This window comes from Schistocerca serialis, chromosome 4 (genome assembly GCF_023864345.2).
Source record: "Schistocerca serialis cubense isolate TAMUIC-IGC-003099 chromosome 4, iqSchSeri2.2, whole genome shotgun sequence".
NCBI classification, from domain to species: Eukaryota; Metazoa; Arthropoda; class Insecta; order Orthoptera; family Acrididae; genus Schistocerca; species Schistocerca serialis.
The window spans coordinates 779947124-779967415 of record NC_064641.1 but is presented as its reverse complement, the minus strand read 5'-3'; the positions used below and the strand labels follow the sequence as shown (position 1 = coordinate 779967415).

Here is a 20292-nt window from a genome sequence, read left to right as displayed (position 1 = left end):
AAAGCCGACAAATGCAATAAAATTACTCTCAAGTGTCTTCACCCTCTTTCCATAGCAAGCAGTTGGCAATAATGTACTAGATGGGCATGTCAGGTTGCTGTATGCAATGTTCTTCATTATTGCAACAGTACTTGTTGGAGGGAATAGTGTTATAACCAGTTATTTTCAGAGCACCTACAGCTATTTTAGAAAAGTATTCATTTGATGTTACTGTGTTAGTCCACAAAGAAGTACTGCAAGTTAAAGCAGAATAGATGATAATTACTGCGATTCTGAAAATGGCATACAGGTCAAAGAATGTTCCGGTGGCAGGAAATGCCTATGTAGCAAGCAGGTTCCACGAAAGAGGAAGGTTGCTAAATAAATGGAGAGGTGGCGACAGAACAGGAAAGGATCATGGGGACCTAACTATTGCCATTAAGAGTGCTATAAGGAAATATAAATGCAGAGAGAGAGAGAGAGAGAGAGAGAGAGAGAGAGAGAGAGAGAGAGAGAGAGAGAGAGAGAGGGAGCAACCATGGCAGGACGAAACCCACAAGAGGTTATTTGCCTTCAGGTCTCACAGTCAGTAATATGTTCCAGAGATTTTGTGAAGAAAGAAAAAGTTTAAGACTGAAACAATGCTCCTTATAAAAATACAAGAACTATTTTACAAACATTTCAATATATAATTCAGGACTCCTCACACCAACTTGCAAAGTTGGTCTACTGGAAATGCAAGCAGAAACATGTCTGGAGAAGAAGAATGAACTGCAAAGTATACACATTGTTATATAAAATTCATGCAAAGTGGTTTAATGTTAATAAAGGGAGATAATCCAACTGTCATTAAGATTTCTTTGACATACAGCTAAACCAGCCTATTCCAAAACTATCAATCAGTGAGATTTTCTATGCCAAACAAGTATGGTTATATAATCTGTGCATCATGATCCATACTAAGGAGCAAAAAAAGGAAAGCATTGTTTTCTACTCCTGGTTGGAGACAGAATCTTCACAAGGAAAATCTTAGCTATCATTTTAAAATGAATTGCTAGTGTGTCATCTCATACAAGAAAGGAAAGAAATTTGTTAATGTGTCAGCAATACATACTTTGGAGTTCCAGTACAAGTTGGCATCCTGAGAATAAAGAAACCATGCATCCAACAGTACTAGCATCCACCCTTTTACAAAAACAAAATATGGTTGGCAAAGGAAGTACTTTGAAGTTTGAGACGATGCAAAGGAGTTTTATACTAGATGAACAATTTATAAATGTAAGAGAGAAAACTTGACAATAACAATGTACCTGTAACAAGTAATACTTTCCATACTTTATGAAGTATTGATAATAATGACATAAACTAGACAGTTATCTTAAAACAGTTATCACTGTTATTACTGTATTATACCACTATATTTCTGTTGCTACTGTTTGTGTATTCTCAATTAAGATAAAAACTATAAATTTAAAAATGGAATATATAAGAATGTATGCCAAAATATGCATTGTATAACAATGTAGGCATACAATAAACACTAAAACACATTAAAAAATTAGTTGCAAAAAAATTAAAACATTATGAAGAACTAAAACAGACAACTGATACCAGCAGTAATTAAATGCATTTATCGAGTTTTTAAGAAAAAAATACTGCTATAAAAATAAAATTTTAATATATTTCATCATAGTGCTTCATTAATGTCAGTGACATCCAGTAATCTTGTAAAAATTAAAATTTTTGAACATATCTACCTATGTGAAAAATATTAATACTCATTTTATGGAAAACTGTATCCGTTACATTTATCAAGTTTTGAAAAAATGCTCTTCAATTGCAGTGGGTGCTTTTGGAAGTATAAATCTGTAAACCATTTAAAGACATGATTTCTTTTTCAACTGATATTATAAATAATAGAGTGAAAACAATCTGAACATATTTCTTGTACAACTAAATAATTTTCCTATTAAAACATTAGTATCAAAAACATTACATACTTCTGATACAATTCGTTGTTGTGCTTCACCACTATGTAATCCCATCACAAACGGAACTGGAGCATCCAAGAAATGCTGCAGAGATGCAGGTAGAATTGGCACATAGACATGCTGCCAGGTGAATGGAAACAGCAGACATGTTACAGATTCCGCTACCACCATAAGCCTCTGATAATCTGCAAAGTTCAATTGATACTACTTATACATCCCACTCTGACAACTGAACACTGGTACCTTCTTTATTAGATATTTTGGTGTTTTTTTCTATGACAAGCCTTTATTACTACTTGCTTAAAAGCCAATGAAACTTTACACTTTTATGAGAGACAGTGAAAATATCATTTAATAGAAGACAACACTGAAATAAAGATAACAATAACCAGGTGAATAATAAAATTATCCAGCCCCTCCACATCAGGTTTGATCTATATTAGCAGTTTACAACAGATTTTCACAGCAGCATAAAGCACTCTTTCCTCCTTGTGTGATTGTGTGTATCACTGAAGGGCAGGGGAAAGAATCAGCCATAACTTTATTAAAGGAAGCATCCACACATTTGCTTAGATTTAGGAAATCTTCAGCACACCTAACTTTGGATAGCCGTAAATGGATTTGAGCCCTGTATTCTGGAGTATTAGGTGCACACCTGTGCCCCCCCCCCCCCCTCCCTCCTCACACGCGTGCGCGCGCACACACACACACACACACACACACACACACACACACACACACACACACACACACATATTTTATTAACAAATATTTGACAGTTATAATCACATACATGACCTTGTATCAACTTTACATTTAACTGCTGAAGGTAGTGAAGCCTAAAAGCAAGCTGTAATAGCTACTACACTATGTCTTTCAACATCTGTTGGTAAGGAAGGGAAGCAAATAACATTTTAATATCCCATCAACATCGAGGTCATTAAAACTGGGTTGTTCATGTCAAAGCTGGACACTAGTAACTGGCCTCTATTGATATTCTTGTTACAGTAATTCGAGATTACAATAACATAACCTAGTGAATACATGAAAACAACAAAATTGAAAATATTTACATTAGCAGCTGATACACTGTTAATACTTTTAGTTTACAGGTTTTGATTCTCACTGTAATTTACTATGTGAACTCAAAGTAAACTAGTCTGATAAGTAATCATAAGATATTTACTGACAGTTACAGTAAAGCACAGAGAATAATTAGTATTTCCCATGATAATGGACTGACAGAGTTGTCTGAGGATATTGTGGAGATGGCAAAGTAGCATACTCAGTTACCGCTACTACTGCAAACACTAATGATCCCTCATGTTATATAACATAGTCATTAAATTTCCACTAAGTGAATTTCACACCATGATAGTTTGGGGTTGCTCTATCAATCTGATGTACTAAATTATGCATTGGACATCATTTTGTTTGTAATGAGACTCAAAATGACATGATGTTCTATCTAGGAACACAAGGAAACATGTTCATAGAAAAGATACAATTTGTTGGGTCACAGACTGAATCAACAAGATTACAATGAAAGTAGTTTACACACATCTAACACATTTAACAACTGATGGACCTGAGGCCCACTGTGCTGTTATAAACGTGCCATCCACATCAGGCACTGCTGTTACAGCGCTGTGTGTGCACAGTGGACCTGTGAAGGCAGTCAGTCAACAGACTGCCCCTGGCGGCCTTCACAGGTAGTTGCAGGCATGCTGTTGGAATGTCGAGACCCAGTACACTTGTTGTAGTGGCCCGACTTACATCCCCTGTGGTGGTAGTGCAGTAACTGATGGGTTACTACATTTCTCCTTCCTTGCAGGGAAGGAAAGGCCAAGCATCGCTGTCCACAATGCTCTCACTATCTGTGGCAGTGCCAAGGGCAGCAGCCAAAAGTGTGAGAATTCCCAATCTGTCCCAACCAGTGCTGACTGACTAAAGTGAGTCAGATCAGGGCACTGTCACCACCCATAAATCCCAAGGCAAGCAGTGGACAGGATTTGCAACAGGTGAGGTGGGAGACATCTGGATGTCTGAGTCCACAAAAAGGGATGCTGGTACGGGCAACAATCGCAGCATACTGAAGAGGAGAGGCTCTGGCAACAGAAACCAAGCTTTCATCCCTGCTGCTCACTGACATGGGAGGTGCCAGCACCTGCAGCAGGAAGCAAACTTGCCGTCGGTGCTGGCAAAGCCCTGACCACCAGGGTATGTAGGCACAACCGGGCCTGCTCATCTCCAATAGGGGGCTTTGCACCCATCCTGGGACACAAATGGTTCTGGTGGCATGCTACAAGTCGATCTTCAGTGTGAACCACGAAGACATGGTGACCGTGCTGGATGAGGACAACAGCTGGGATCCAGTCAGGGCACCATCCAAATGCTGTGGTCCAGACTGGTGTGCTGGGCAAGAACACCAACAAAACTGGTGCATCCACAGCTATTGGCCACACAAGAGCTCTGCCACAATTGGCATCATTCTGTAACAGCTTACAAAAATGTGAGAGCCTCCTCGGTCACGAAACATCCTATGTGCTTGTACAGCTGCATCTTAAACATTCAGAAAAGGTTTTCCATGTCACTGTTTGGCTGCAGATGGAGGGCAGGTGCCGTGTTGTGGACAATGTCATTGTGTGTAGTAAGGTCCTTCAAAGATTGCACCATGAACTGAGGACCATTGTCCAAATTCAGTGTGCAAGGCAAGCCTTCTATGGACAATACCTTCATCAGGGACTTGACAGTCATGTCTGCTGTTACAGACAGACAAAAAACAACACAAAAAGGAGGAAAACCATCAAGTACCAATAACCAGAAAGTGTCTAGAAGAAGACCAACGAAATCACTAGGGACTATTTCCCAAGGCTGTGTAGGTTGTGTGTGCAAGATCCCCCAGTAAACCTGATGTAAAAGCAGAGGACCTCCCACCATGGAGCCAGTGGAACCACAATGCCGGGAGTAAACTCTTCCATCAACAACAAAAAATGCCATCCAAGAGGGAGAGGTAATTGTGTAATTCATAATAAATCTCAAGTGGGTGCAACACCTGGTCCAGTGGACAGTTGGGCCAACCATGTTGCATCATGCATCTGACCTGACAGAGCACTAGATCCACCACTACAGCAGAGGCAATAAGGGAATGGGTGATGAGGAAGCTGCTCACTGTGTGCTTCACCAACATGTCCAGTTGGAAACAAAGCAGTTCCTCCTGGTCAAACGAGGTGTCAGGACCCACGAGGAGTTGGGACAGAACATCCTTGTTTACATGTTGCGGCACAGGATGAAAATGGATCTCATAATTGTACTGAGACAAGGACAGATATCAATGCTGAAGATGATGAACAGCTTTGTCCAGTAAGGATATCATGGGCTAAACAGAGAAACCAAGAGTTTGTGGTTGGTAATAAAATGAAATTTTGCACCATAGAAAAACAGACAATTTTTTTTAAGGCATAGACAATAGCAAGGGCATCTCTTTTCACCTGAGAATAATTTTTCTGACCCAAGATGAGAGTGTTTTCGACACAAAGGCAATAAGCTGTTCGGAGCCTTCTGAATGGCGATGGGCCAGGACCGTCCCCATCCCACATTAGGATGCATCCATTGCCAGGACCAAATGCTTCCCAGGTTGAAATGTGGCAGGACACAGCATGGAGTGAAGGCTACAGGATAAGCTGCACAAAAACATGCTCACAGGCTGCAGACCAAACAAAAGGAGCACTTTCCAAAGCAAAATATGCAAGAGCTGGGCGGTACTAGCCAATCTGGGAATACACTTGCGATATTACACCACTTTGCTCCGGAATGCCTGGTGTTCCTGTAGCTTACATGAATAGGGCAAAGTCATAAAAGTGGCAAATGTTGTTCCATGGTGTGCACAGCCTGCCAGGAAATTTCATGGCACAAACAACCAGTGGAAGCCTGGAAAAAAGTGAGACTTAGCAAGATTACATTTGAAGCCCATGGCCTGTAGAACAGTAAGCAAAGCACAGAGGTTACATAGGTGATCCTTCATATAGCATCTGTCAGAATGATGTCATTGAGATAGTTAATCCAATGAGAGAAAACTGTCATAACCTGTTCTAAAAAAAGTTGGTATGATTGGTGCACTGGAAAACCCAAACATTAATACTGATAGAGGCTGAAAGGCATACTATCAACAAACAACTGTTCTGATGCCTTGTCCAATAGTATCTGAAGGTAGGCATCGGTCAAGTCGATTTTTGAAAAAAACTGACCCCCTACCAACTTTGTGACTAACTTCTCTAGTTGAGGTTGGGGTAAGTGTCTATGACTACCTGAACATTAACAGTGACCTTGAAGTTGTCAAAAAGAAGATGTTGATCAAACGGCTTCTTTACGACCAGTAGCAAAGGCATCTACCCAAACAAATTTTCAGTACTCACAACATAACCACCAAGTACATAATTAAAAGACACCTGACTTGTAAACTGTGTTTTCCATGAATTGGCAGAGAAAATAAACCTGCTGTCTGTTACAACTTACCAATAGCTGCTCGACATGTGCCAATGCTGGGGACCCTAGCTTGGCATACATCTGCGAGTTGAGTAGGCACACAGTGGCCCTCCACTGTGACTTATTTTATTTTATTTATTTTTAATTTACAGCAAGAGACCCACCACTTGGGGCAGGCTGCCTGCTCATGCTGTATGAAACAAGAGGGGCATGAAGGAAAGGGTATTCACTGTTTCTGCCGGCGAAGATGTGTTTGTCTGTGAAGGCCCGGTTGCTTCTGCAGTTACCTCCTCTTCCCCCAGCATGCTAGGCTCCGTTTGCCAGGGTTGTAAGCTGTTAACAACAGCGACTTAACTCCTAGCCCTTATAAAGACGCTATCCGCATTGGGTGGCACTTGTGTAGTGTTGCGTGCAGACGGCAAATCTGCTGACAGCCATCCGTACCGGGCTGCCCATGGTGAACTTACATCCACTGTGTGGGTTACTACACACTATGGATCACATATAAGACCCACTACAAACATAAGGAGATATTGGGGAAAACCATGTCTTAAGTCAATGTATCATATCATAAACCTTAATGCACTCAGTGGAGTACAGATACACCTACCCTTTAAACTATTTAGTGAACCTTTCAGCCCTTGAGAACTCATAATGTAACTTAATGACATTTACCAAATTAAATGAATTGGAAGCTAATGCTTTTCTGTGGTATTGTTACTGGACCAGAGGTAAATAATCTTATTTCTTACAAATCAAATAAAATTTTACTCTAAGACACAGAACTGCAGTATGTGCAAATGTCTTTTTGCCACTCACCTGAGGAACATAAAAGCACCTGGTTTTCCAGCAACACACAAGTGAAAAGCTGAACAGCACCTTCAACTCCCAGAAGTTCAAACAGCTGTCGAATTGGCAGGTCAAACAGAGGCAACTCCTCAATAGAGCTCGGTCGTTGTACTATAATGGGGTCACCACTGTATGGGCAGGAGAAACGCAAACTACGACCAGGCTGTGGTAATGGAGTCTCAAATAGAAGGTTGTGCACATGGCTCTCTAGGCTCACACTACAAGCATTTGGTTCCACAGCACATCTGCAAATAATAAATAATCTTGCATAAGTATTTTAAAAAGGACACAACAACACTGTTTGATAAAGCTGCCCGCTTAACAATAAAACTACCACATACAAGCCAGGGTGATATTTTCCTCTGTTTTAAGTTTCCAATCCGTGAATCAGAATTTGGCAGCAGTAGCTGATTGAAAGAAACATCTGTTACATACTACAACTGGATACTTAACTGAAATTAAAACTCAGATCTCACCTGAGATAAATATCCACATTTCAAATCCAATATGATACACTGAAAACCTACACTGTAACAATCGTACCGCAATTTGAAAACAGTATATTTCCTTCCTGCTCATGGTTATTCCCTATAATGTTGCTTCTCCATTAACTCTGTATTCTTAATTGAAAGTAACATTCTTGAAGAGTTCTCCTCCAATGTTTCACAATCTCATGAAAATATCAATCAGATTTTAAGAATGCTTGTATCATATTCCACACAGATACAGGGCAGCAGTACTCAATTTAATCTAATGTCGGAAATTTATAGAATATGTGAATATTGGTGAAAAGACCTTCATTAAAGAAAGAAATACTGAGTGGTTTAATTACACTTCGAATTAAATGTGGTAACTTACATACACACCATATATAAAAAAATGTCTTGTTATTCCAATTATTTAATTACATAGCAAAAAAACAAGAATGAGAATGTGTCACTTTGTTTCAAAACAAGAAATCTCCTATGGTTAAATGAAGGTTTATTAGGCTACTAATACCTACAGACAGCTACAAACCTGTACAGTCCTTCCAGAAAAAGTTTTGTAGCACGAACATATGGTAACTGAGAGATGATAGCTATGCTTTTGGATGCATACAGTGTGTCCTTTGCGGCTTCATAGTAGCTCTGGGCTGCTGCAGGATGGTGCATTGAAAGTTTGAAGTGTCTTGGAAGAGAACGAGTATTGTGTGAGCCATCAGCAGCTAGCCTACCCTGTCTTCTTGAGCGAGATTGTGGAATACGATGACTGCTTGATAATTCTGTTAAGTGCATTGCCTTGAAAGAACAAAACAGCACTATTAAGAGAATTTTGTTCACATAATATGTTATTTTTTACGAGCATATAAAATACATTTCACAGGAAGCACAAGAAAGTATAAACTGGATGCTGTTTATTCTAAGATTATGTCTGTAGAAGCAAATTGTCAGGCAAGACAAAATTTCTTATTTTTATAGTAGCAATAACTCGGGAAACAACAAAAACTTACAATGGAAAGTCAATGTTTGTGCAAGCAAAAATAGTGAGAAAGTTGTTAGTATTCATCCACTGGCACGATATCTCTCTCTCTCTCTCTCTCTCTCTCTCTCTCTCTCTCTCTCTCTCTCTCTCACACACACACACACACACTTGTGAAATGCTACTGTAGTTACAAGTGATAAGCTGAAACTCTAAGTCAGCCAGTATGGGAGAACTACCGAGCAACTGGCCATGTGCTATCCGCATATATACCAGTACTTAACAAGCATATGAAGAAACGAGACTTAAGAACCTTCAACAATGTGAGGTATATATTGGATGGTTCATATCTTGTAGCCTTTTATCTCTGTAAAATCGATAGCCTTTCTATTTTAGAGGCAGATTTTGCTGCTGAGGGGATGATGTTTGTTTTTCGAGCTACACTGAAGCATTCCCACAAGAGTCACTAAACTGCATCACATCTCTAACAGTAACTTATGTGTCTGTCTTCTTCAACACATAAACTTGCACATAATTAATCAGTCATGAACCACTGAATTTTCTACACATTTTCACATGAGTAAATGAAAAGTTCTTGTATACTGTGAGATAGATTTGTGAGGCTTTTTTTCTGCTTATACATGTATGTCCACATTAAAAATTGATCACTCTGGGTAACACGGAACACATTAAACAACTGGTATGTTTGTTTAACCCACAGACTTTCAGAAGTGACTCGTACTGCCAATGTGCATAGAAAGAAATGTTCTGTTACTGGCTTTGTACCATATTTGTTGTGTTGACAAAAAATTATGATAATACATTTTCTTTTGGTGTGTCTCATAGTGTGCAAAACTTGAAAACACAAAGCAGCTAGTAGTTCTATCAGAAAAATGCAAGGAATTTAGCAATATTATTTGTGAATGTCAGGGCACTGTAACATTTAAGTTCTTCACTACATGAAGAGTGCATCTGAGAGAAGCCTCTGTGTTGGCCTCCAAATTTTATTATATGAAGTACACAACACATGCCATTTGCTAACAGATACTGGTATCACAGCAAGGTTCAAATCTGTGTGAAGTATCTTTATAGACAGCAAACACAATTCCAACCAACAACTGCTCAATTTCTTTAGTGTTGAAAACTGCTAGGAATTTGCACAAGAAGTCAAACACTTAGTGAAATACTTCTTCAATACTTTCATTTAATATATATCAATTTTTGGTACTCACAACAATTATGACTTTCCTACCTGCAATGTTTGCATGGCACTACATATTTTTCGGTTGCGAACTTCCTCATAAAATATATAACTACAGCCATAGCTGTGACTCCCATCTTCTCTTGTGATAATGAAGCTGTGAAAGCGTGGCTCAATGCAGTGTTTCTGTGTGCGGAACTGGAGACCGTGTGGCAGGCACAACTGGAAAAAGAAAATTAACAAAAGTTCAGTATAGTATGTATCCAAGAAAGAAGTCTTCTTGTTTTATAAAGCATATTTTTATTGCAAGCATTAAAAGTAAACTTCACTTTTAGAATTATAATTTTTAATTTTATACAAAAATGAATGCCATGACAGAGAGTGGTCATGGTGGTCTAGAAGGCAGAGCACTAAACTCTAGCTGTAGAGGTCCCAGGTTCAACCTGGATAGGATCTGGGAATTTTCATCATTCCAGTCCCTCCAGGTGCACTCTGCCTGCTATCAAATGTGTACTGGCGATCTTTACCAGTGGTAAAAGTAACTGATGTGATGAATCCGCCACAGCGAAGAAAGGCTGCACTCTAACTCTAGTCACACCAATATCCAATCACGAGCTTGTGCCACAGACTTCAGAATTCACTTGTTTATTATTCAGTGTAGCTTCTTCATGTACAGTATAGCAGTACAAATGGATAGAACAACAATAAAATCTTAAATTCAAATTACACATAAACATTCTTAGAAGAAAACAAAAGTGCACAAGTACACACAAGTGAACAAAGGAAGTGTTTAAGATGTGCATTTAATAAGAAAATTAAACCCGAGAAAATGCAAATAAAAATTTAGATAAGTGATGGTAATCACATTTTTGTGAGTGCAAGGATTATTAAGGATGACACTATGAAATAACAATTTGCTAGACACAAAACATGGACATCTTGTAAAAATCCTCAGTTTCACATGAGCTTTCCATGTATATTAAATATTGTCACAGAGCAGCTAAGGGAAAATTAAGAGAAGAAGGAATTCATACAAAAGAACTCTAACGAATCTTTATTCGTCACTAAAGTTTGCTGCCAGACGGATAATATGGAAGCAGCTAATTTAAAAATATGGGCAGTGATGAGTCTATAGTGGTAATCAAGAAAGTGGGTAATCCACAACGTGCATCGAATCATTACTACTTGGCTGTTGTAGACATCACACTGTCCCTATTTCTCCTCTGTCAAAATGTACAAAGGTTGTACTGTAACGTAGGACAAGTCAAACAAACAATACTGAAAACATATAAATACAAGGTATACAAAATTACATTAATGGTTTCCATAAAAATACAATACTGCAGACAATACACATACAGGATACTGTATACAATATGACATACATTAGCATACAACTGTACACTCAAAAGGAACTGAATTAGATACAACTGCTATGTTAGAGAGTGAGCACTCCTGTTGCTACAGCACATCATATTGCTGAGATGCTGTCACGCCTTGTTCCAGTCATCAGCAGAACAGCATGGCATAAAATCACCAAGATGCATGATCTCAAAGCATTTGAGTGTAGTGAAAACATGGTTGACTGACCCATAGGACACTACATCATGTTACTATCATCATCAGGAAAGAAGTGAGCAACAAACTCTGTGATGGTGATAAAAATGAAATCGGATGAACAAGCAGATCTAAAATTTTTGTGTATCAGTTCAGTATCAGTGCCAATTTTCTCTCAACAAATGTTTTATATTAAAAGCCAATAAAACCTCAAATACACAGAAGTCACACTGTAGATGTGAGAAGTACACGTTTGGTGGGAAGTGGGTGGAAAGTTCAACACTTTCTTGTCAATTCCTCGTCAGCAGCTAAATAAACTAAACGTGGCTGTGATTATTAATAAAGTCCCTATACTTATTATCCCATGGATAGAAAATAAGAATATAATCCAGAATTAATTTCTTTTCAAGGTGTTGATCTTTCTTTTCAAGGTGTTGATCAAGGGAAAGATTCAAGAGTATTGTGATTTGAATGCAACAGTCACAAGAAACTTGTTTATGGATGACACTTACTGGTTAGTTGTAGGTATGAATCCAATGGGGAGATTGTAGCAAGACAGATGTGTTGCACACCAATAACGGAGCTCCATCAAAGTGACTTAATGGCATAAAAGTGACAGTTATCAAATTGTATATTGCTTTACAACATATAGGAACATAACCATGCTCTAGGTGTATGGAAAATCAAAAGTACAGAAATTGATACGAAATGAATGATAAAAACAACATACATTCAGTCTGAGAAAGGCAACCAATTTATTGGTGTAAACTGCAAAAAGTTCAGTGAGCAAGTAGGCGAAGTATCAGAAGCTTTATCCAACTTTTACTACTATCTATTCATTTAACTTTTTTAAGTTTTTGGGTTACATGACTGTCATACCTACTGGCCCTATTGTTGTTTTGATCTTCAGTTCAAAGATGTATTGGATGGAGCTTTTCACTCTGCTGTATGCAATGCAAGACTCTACTTGTTCAAATAGGTACTGGAACCCACACCCATTTGAACCTCCTCACTCTATTAATCTCTTGGTCTCCGTTTCTTATCCCTCACATTTCCCTCAATACTAGACTGATGATTCCTTGATATCTCAGATTGTGTCCTATCAAAAGATCCCTTCTTTTAGTCAAGTTATGCCGCAAATTTCTTTTCTCCCATATTTTATTCGGTACCACCTCATTAGTTATCGGTGTACGATTTACCCATCTGATCTTCGCCATTCTTCTGTAGCACCATATTTCAAAAGTTTCTATTGCCTTCTTGTCCTAGTGGTTCCCGCGAAGGTCCAAACTGGAAAGCACAGGGGATCTGTTTGTCTGTAGAGTCCTCAGTCCTTGTGTCAATCTTACGGCGTCTGAAATGGAATAAGCTCTTCCTGTCAAAGTATGCAGAACCCCTGTGCACTGGAACAATGGATGAAAGCACGATGAACACAGGGAACGGTCCGTGTGTGTGTGTGTGTGTGTGTGGGGGGGGGGGGGGGGGGGGCTTTCGATAAACACTGTGTCCCAGTGCCCCATTATCATTTCTGTAAACCAAGACATCTAGAAACGGAATCTTTCCATCCCTTTCAACCCCCATTGTGAACTTGATGCTAGGATGAAGGCAATTAAAAAGATCTAGGACACAGTTAAGAGTGTCTTTCCGTTATGTCCTATCATGAACGTATTGTCTATGTACCTCCAAAAACAAGTAGGTTTTAAAAACGCCTACCTCAGAGACGTGTCTTCAAAATCTTCTATAAATAAATTGACGCCTACTGGGGACCAGTGTGGAATCCGCAGTTGTGATACTTATTATGCAAACTGAAGGTCGAGTGGGAGAAACGAATGGGCAGGAAATTTTGATGTCAGTTGCATGAGGACTTCAAATGAGCGAAAATGTCTGGTGGCCCTGGGTTCGATCCCTGGATCTCCTGCTTACAAGGCACTTGCCTTAACCACTGCACCACCCGACACAGGGTTTATCAGAGTTGTGCGGTCTATCTCGGCATGCCTCCAGGCCAACTCACATCTTAGTAATGGAAAGACAATACGACAGCGTACTGAAGATGATTTTCACGTCAGTAACGACGATACGAACGTAAGGACAACACAACACCCAGTCCCAGAGTGGAGAAGATCTCCGAACCTGCTGGGAATCGAACCGGGGCCGCGGCCGCTGTGGCCAAGCGGTTCTTGGCGCTTCAGTCCGGAACCGTGCAACCGCTACAGTCGCAGGTTCGAATCCTGCCTCGGGCATGGATGTGTGTGATGTCCTTAGGTTAATTAGGTTTAAGTAGTTCTAAGTTCTAGGGGACTGATGGCCTAAGATGTTAAGTCCCATAGTGCTCAGAGCCATTTGAATTGGGGCCCGTTTGGTTAGTAGTGTCTGCAAGTTTCATCACAGGGTACGATTCCGTTTGGTTAGTCCTGATCGATGTTAGTGCTTTATGGTTTTTGCCATGAAATGTACTCCCCAAAACTGAATATGCTTCATTATCAGGTTTTGAGGTGAGAAAGTAGCAGATACAGCTGCCAGCCAGTTGAAACAAACAAATCTGTTATCAGCATCACCTATCCGCATTCCCCGTTCTTGTCCTCCATCCTCATTGCTTTCAGATTCCCGCAGGATGTCGAAAATAATAGTGCAGCCGCAATGAATGTGGTGGACCCATGGCCCATCGAGGGGAATGCGTGGTATCTGTTCTTTCGGACATGTTGGGCGATCTGGGCGGCCAAATCATTTGCTCGAACTGCCCAGAATATTCTTCAAACCACTCCCGAACAATTGTGGCCCGGTGATATGGCGCATTATCATTCATAAAAATTCCATCGTTGTTTGCGAACATGAACACCATGAATGGCTGCAAATGGCCTTCAAGTAGCCGAACATAACCATGTCCAGCCAATAATTGGTTTAATTTGACCAGAGAACCCAGTCCATTCCACATAAACACAGCCCACACCATTATGAAGCCGCCACCATCTTACACGCTGCCTTCTTGATAACTTGGGTCCATAGCTTCGTGGGGTCTGCGCCAAATTCGCACCCTACCATCACCTCCTACCAACTGAAATCGAGACTCATCTGACCGCGCGACGCTTCTCCAGTCTTCTAAGGTCCGACCGGTATCGTCACTAGCGCAAGAGAAGCGCTACAGGCGATGTGCTGTTAGCAAAGGCACTCGCGTCGGTCGTCTGCTGCCCCAGCCCTAGCCAAATTTCGCCGCGCTATTCTAAAGGTTACGACACTGATTTCTGCTGTTATTTCACGCAGTGTTGCTTCTGTTAGCATTGACAACTATACGCAAATGCCGCTGCTTTCGCTCGTTAAATGAAAGCCGTCGGACACTGCGTTGTCCGTGGTGAGAGGTAATGCCTGAAATTTGGTATTTTCGGCACACTCTTGACACTGCGAATCTCGGGATATTACATTTCCAAACGATTTACGAACTAGAATGTCATATGCGTCTAGCTCCAACTACCATTCCGCGTTCAGAGCCTATTAATTCCTGTCGTGCGGCAATAATCACGTTCAGCACATTTTCACAAGGATCATCTGAGCACAAATGACAGCTCCGCCAATGCACTGCACTTACACGCCTTGTGTGCGCGAAACTACCGCCTTCCGTACATGTGCATATCGCTATCCCAGTGTATATCATAAAGACATTCAAAGCCTGCAGTTGATTACGGATCCAGGTATGTATTGTATTAATTGTATCGCTTCTACTTGTGTTGCCGGCCGGAGTGGCCGAGCGGTTCTAGGCGCTACAGCCTGGAACCGCGCGACCGCTACGGTCGCAGGTTCGAATCCTGCCTCGGGCATGGATGTGTGTGATGTCCTTAGGCTGGTTAGGTTTAAGTAGTTCTAAGTTCTAGGGGACTGATGACCTCAGAAGTTAAGTCCCTTAGTGCTCAGAGCCATTTGAACCATTTTTTGAAAAATAAGGATCGCACTTCTGTAATGGGCTAGTATAATTCGTCACATGTCAGTAAAGGCATAGACTTTCGGGAAATTACTTTTAATGGGCACGTCGATGTTCCGAATTGATCAACAACCAGGCCATCGTATAAGGAGAAACAGCTTTACAAATCCCACGAGTCAATGATGTGCGGAAACGGCTACATTTTTACGTAAGGCCACAAACCTTAGTCCAAAAACTGATAACAGATTTCTTTGTTTCAATTGGCCGGCAGCTGTAAATGTAACTTTCTCGCCTGAAAACGTGATAATTGAGCATATTCAGTTTTCGGGAGTACATTTCATAGCAAAACCATAAACGACCAGAACTAACCAGACAGAATCTGACCCGGTGACGAAACTTGCAGACATTGCTAACCAAAGGGGTCCCAGTTCGATTCCTCCCCGGGTCGGAGATTTTCTCCGCTCGCGGACTGCGTGTTGTGTTGTTCTTACGTTCCTATCGTCGTAACTGACATGAAAATCGTCTTCAATACGCTATCGTATTGTCTTTCCATTGCTAAGATGGCTTAATGGGCACGACCGGAAAGGCATTAAATAAATAAATAAATAAATAAATAAATAAATAAAAAGAAAGAAAGAAAATACTGCAGATATGATTTTCGTGTATGGGCAAGGAAACAGAACCGGCACAGAAGTGGAAAGATTGTACAGGACCAAATATCCGAGTAGAAGGCATCCGGCTCACATCATGTTTTCAAGCCAGTTCCAGCGATTAGGTGAAACAATGCAATTGGTACAACAGAACAACGACCGAGAAGGACGACGAACTATAAGGAACGTTCAATAAATAAAGCAAAACTTTTTTCTGGAAGCAGATTGGTTTTATTCAGGATTCCAGTGTACTCCATATTATTTCCCACTCCTTTGGTTACAAACCCAATTTTTCAACATGATCTCCTTCCGATCCGACTGCCTTACGCCACCTTAATGGGAGGTCCTGTGTGCCCGCGTGGTACCACCCTACTGGTCGACATCAGAGCCAACGTCTTGCTGCATCAATAACCTCTCAGTCATCCATGTACTGTTTCCCGCGGCCGGAAAGATGGAAGTCGGAAGGTGCGAGATCCGGGCTATAGGGTGGGTGAGGAAGAATAGCCCAACGACGTTTAGTGAGCTCCTCTCGGGTGCGCAGACTTGTGTGCGGCCTTACACTGTCACGGAGAAGTTCGTCTGCATTTTTCTGGCGACGAACTCACTGAAGCCGTTTCCTCAATTTCGTGAGGAAGCACAATACACTACAGAGTTGGTTGTTGCACTGTAAGGCAGAACATCAAACAAAATAACCCCCTCAGGGTCCGTTTCAAAACGACTTTGCTGGCTGAGAGTAGGCTTCGAATTTTTTTTCGTTAGAATCAAATGATAATTAAATGAACACCCTAGCTGCAAACAGGCGTTGATATACTTCATTGGGCACGAAAATGTGTGCCCCGACCGGGACTCGAACCCGGGATCTCCTGCTTACACGGCAGACGCTCTATCCATCTTTTTTTTCCTCTCTTTTTGGTCTACATTGTTCGTTGAATTTGTTCGGGGCGGACGTCCGATGAAACCCGTTCAGGTTCTTCGTTGATCCGTTCACTCAGTTTTTTGTTACAGAGGGCATCTAACCCTCTGACCGAGCACGCTGAGCTACCGTGCCGGCTGTCCATCTGAGCCACCGAGGGCACAGAGGATAGTGCGCCTGCAGGGACTATCCCTTGCACGCTCCCCGTGAGACTCACATTCCCGACATGTCCACACCACTAGATTCGTAGTGCGCCTAATAGACTTACGAGTACTTGGTAGATTAATCTGCCACGAGTAATGAGTATGATGGGCAAACATCAATTAGGTGCACTACGAATGTAGTGGTGTGGATGGATAGAGCGTCTGCCATGTAAGCAGGAGATCCCGGGTTCGAGTCCCGGTCGGGGCACACATTTTCAACATGTCCCCAATGAAGTATATCAACGCCTGTTTGCAGCTAGGGTGTCCATTTAATTATCATTTCGATCGCCATTTTGTTTCCGATTCGTAGTGATGAACCCGTGTTTCATCGTCTGTGATGATATTCGACAAAAACTTGTACCGATCAACCTCGTAGCACGCACGCAGTTCCGCACAGGTGATCCTTAGTTGTTCTTCATGGTCTTCTGTTAGGCGGCAAGGACCTAGAGGGCACACATCTTTGAGTGCCCCAACTGGTGGACGAGTGTGTCAGTACTACCAACAGATACGTCCGGGTGTTTGGTTCAAATGGCTCTGAGCACCGCGGGACTTAACATCTGAGGTCATCAGTCCCCTAAAACTTAGAACTACTTAAACCGAACTAACCTAAGGACATCACAAACATCCATGCCGGAGGCAGGATTCGAGCCTGCGACGGTAGTGGTCTGAAGCGTCTAGAACCGCTCGGTCACACCGGCCGGCAGCGAGGTGTTTGTTTGTGATCTGTCGATAATCTCGAATGAGAGTGTCCGCACGTTCCAAAATGCCAGGAGTCACAACTGTGTGCGGTTGGTCAGCACGCAGGAAATCGAAGAGGTTTACGCGACCTTATTGCAATGACGACAGACGCCTCGCCCAACGACTCATCGTGCTTTTGTTCACTGCCAGGTCTCCGTGGACATTCTGCAAGCGCCTATGAATATCTGCGACGCCCTGATTTTTCTCCAAGTGCAACTGAATGGCAGTTCGCTGCTTGGAACGCATGTCTGTTACAGGCGCCATTTTGAAGGCTACATAAATTCCGTCACCTATCGGAACTTCATGCAACTGTAGAAGCTGAAGCGGGAATTTTCTAAGATCTCCTATAACAGATTCCGCCTTTCTTTTTCAGCGTAAAATGGAAGAGGGAGAAAAGATACTGCATTACTTACTGAAAGCCTCCCGACTTCGAAGAAGCAGTGCTTTCAGAGCGGATGAGGCGTCTGCAATCACCACTCGATCAATTGCATGTGAAATGAACGTTTCACAAACTACTGTGTTGTATTACGAGAAATGCACCCATGCCCCCACCATACACAGAAAGTGCTTGCTTTGACTCCTGCTGCCTTCCGAGCTTCTGTTGTGTTCATCCAGTGGTTCTTGTAGCTCGTGACAGTCGATTCCCACTTTCCTGCATATGTACGAGTACTTTTCACGGATGAAGCCTCTTTCATCAAAGACGGAATGCTTAAATAGTTGCAATAGTTATTTTTGGGCCGATGAGAATTCCCACGCTACAGTTATGAAGAGCCATCGACATAGATTATCTGCCAACGTGTGGACAGGCATAGTCAGTGGTTATGTACTAGGCTCGTTTCTTTAGCTCCCCACTTAAATGCACCACTGTACACAATGTTGATCAGAGACACACTACTCAGGTTTCTGGAACATACCCCACTGTTATTCGTCAACTAATGTGGTTTCGTCATGATGGAGCCCAACCTCGCTTTTGACTGAGGGATTGTAAACACCTGGACCAGACTTACCCTGAGAAGTGGATAGGTATAGGAATTCATGTCCAGAGGCCAGCACGTTCACCTGATCTCACCCAATTGATTACTTCTTGTGGGGCCATGAGAAAAGATGGGTATACGAGACGTCTGTCGAGACTAAAGACGATCTCCTGACACGAATTCTCGCTCCTGCGACACTGTTGAAACGACACCGGGGATATTGGAACGGGTGCGACAGAACTTTGTACGACGCTACCGTGCCTGCACTGTCGCTGGGGGACATCATTTGGAACAACTGTCGTAAATGTATCAGCTTGAGAAAAATGTGCAAGTAAATGGATTGATTGGTTGGTTGGTTTGGCTCTGAGCACTATGGGACTCAACTGCTGTGGTCATAAATCCCCTAGAACTTAGAACTACTTATACCTAACTAACCTAAGGACAGCACACAACACCCAGCCATCACGAGGCAGAGAAAATCCCCGACCCCGCCGGGAATCGAACCCGGGAACCCGGGCGTGGGAAGCGAGAACGCTACCGCACGACCACGAGATGCGGGCGGTTGGTTGGTTTAAAGGCGGGAGAAGGGACCAAACTACGAGGTCATCGGTCCCTCGTTCCTAATGAAACAATGCCACAAGTGTGAGAATAAAAGGTACGAAACATATAACACAAAGCGGAAAGAAAGGAAAAGCCACAAGAACGAAGGGAAGGCAACGAACACTAAAAGGAACAAAAGAGGACAAGAAAACAACAGAGAGATGCTAGAAACAGAAGAGAGTAAAACATGAAAGCAGATTACAGTGGCTGTCCAACCTCGAGAATAAAAATGGGAAGTCCGTCACTCTGCAACACATTAAAACCTCCACCCTAAAAGCACTAGGGTGGAGGACACAGAGGGACAAAAGGACATGCGCTAAAACCTACATAGAAGTATAAAACCCACTCTCACGGACAAAACGTGAAACTAAAGCTGCTGTGGAGGCATTATCGTCCAACACCGAAGGCAGGGTGCTGGGGTTGTTAAAAGTCTGCCGCAGAGCGGCTAAAGTGGGCAGTCCAGCAAGAGGTGGACGACTGTCATTTGGGAGCCACAGCGACACTGAGGTGGGTCCTCGCTACGGAGTAGGTGACCATGCGTTAGCCAAGTAAGGCCAATGAGGAGCCGGCAGAGGATAACTGATTCCCTGCGAGAGGCCTGCATGGAAGACTTCCATACATTCATAGTCTCCTTAATGACACGCAGTTTGTTGTGCGTGCTGTTGTGCCATTCCGTCTCTCAAAGCTGGAAAACCCTGCGGTGTAAGACAGAACGCAGGTCAGCTTCGGAGATGCCTGTCTTCAGAAGCGGTTTCCGCGTCGCCTGTTTGGCCAGTCTGTCGGCAAG

The 20292-nt window shown here is 42.0% G+C and overlaps 1 protein-coding gene across 2 annotated transcripts in view; it reads right to left on the bottom strand.

The window, feature by feature from the left end:
* LOC126473351 (DENN domain-containing protein 5B) overlaps positions 1 to 20292 on the bottom strand; it is a 483519-nt gene that overhangs the window by 105929 nt on the left and 357298 nt on the right. For both annotated transcript variants that reach the window (XM_050100349.1, XM_050100350.1), the window contains exons 3-6: positions 10015 to 10185; positions 8322 to 8581; positions 7275 to 7549; positions 1980 to 2155 (exon numbers count right to left, since the gene is read on the bottom strand). In XM_050100349.1, the coding sequence (XP_049956306.1) occupies positions 1980 to 2155; positions 7275 to 7549; positions 8322 to 8581; positions 10015 to 10185 (882 nt within the window). The remainder of the gene's footprint in view (positions 1 to 1979; positions 2156 to 7274; positions 7550 to 8321; positions 8582 to 10014; positions 10186 to 20292) is intronic.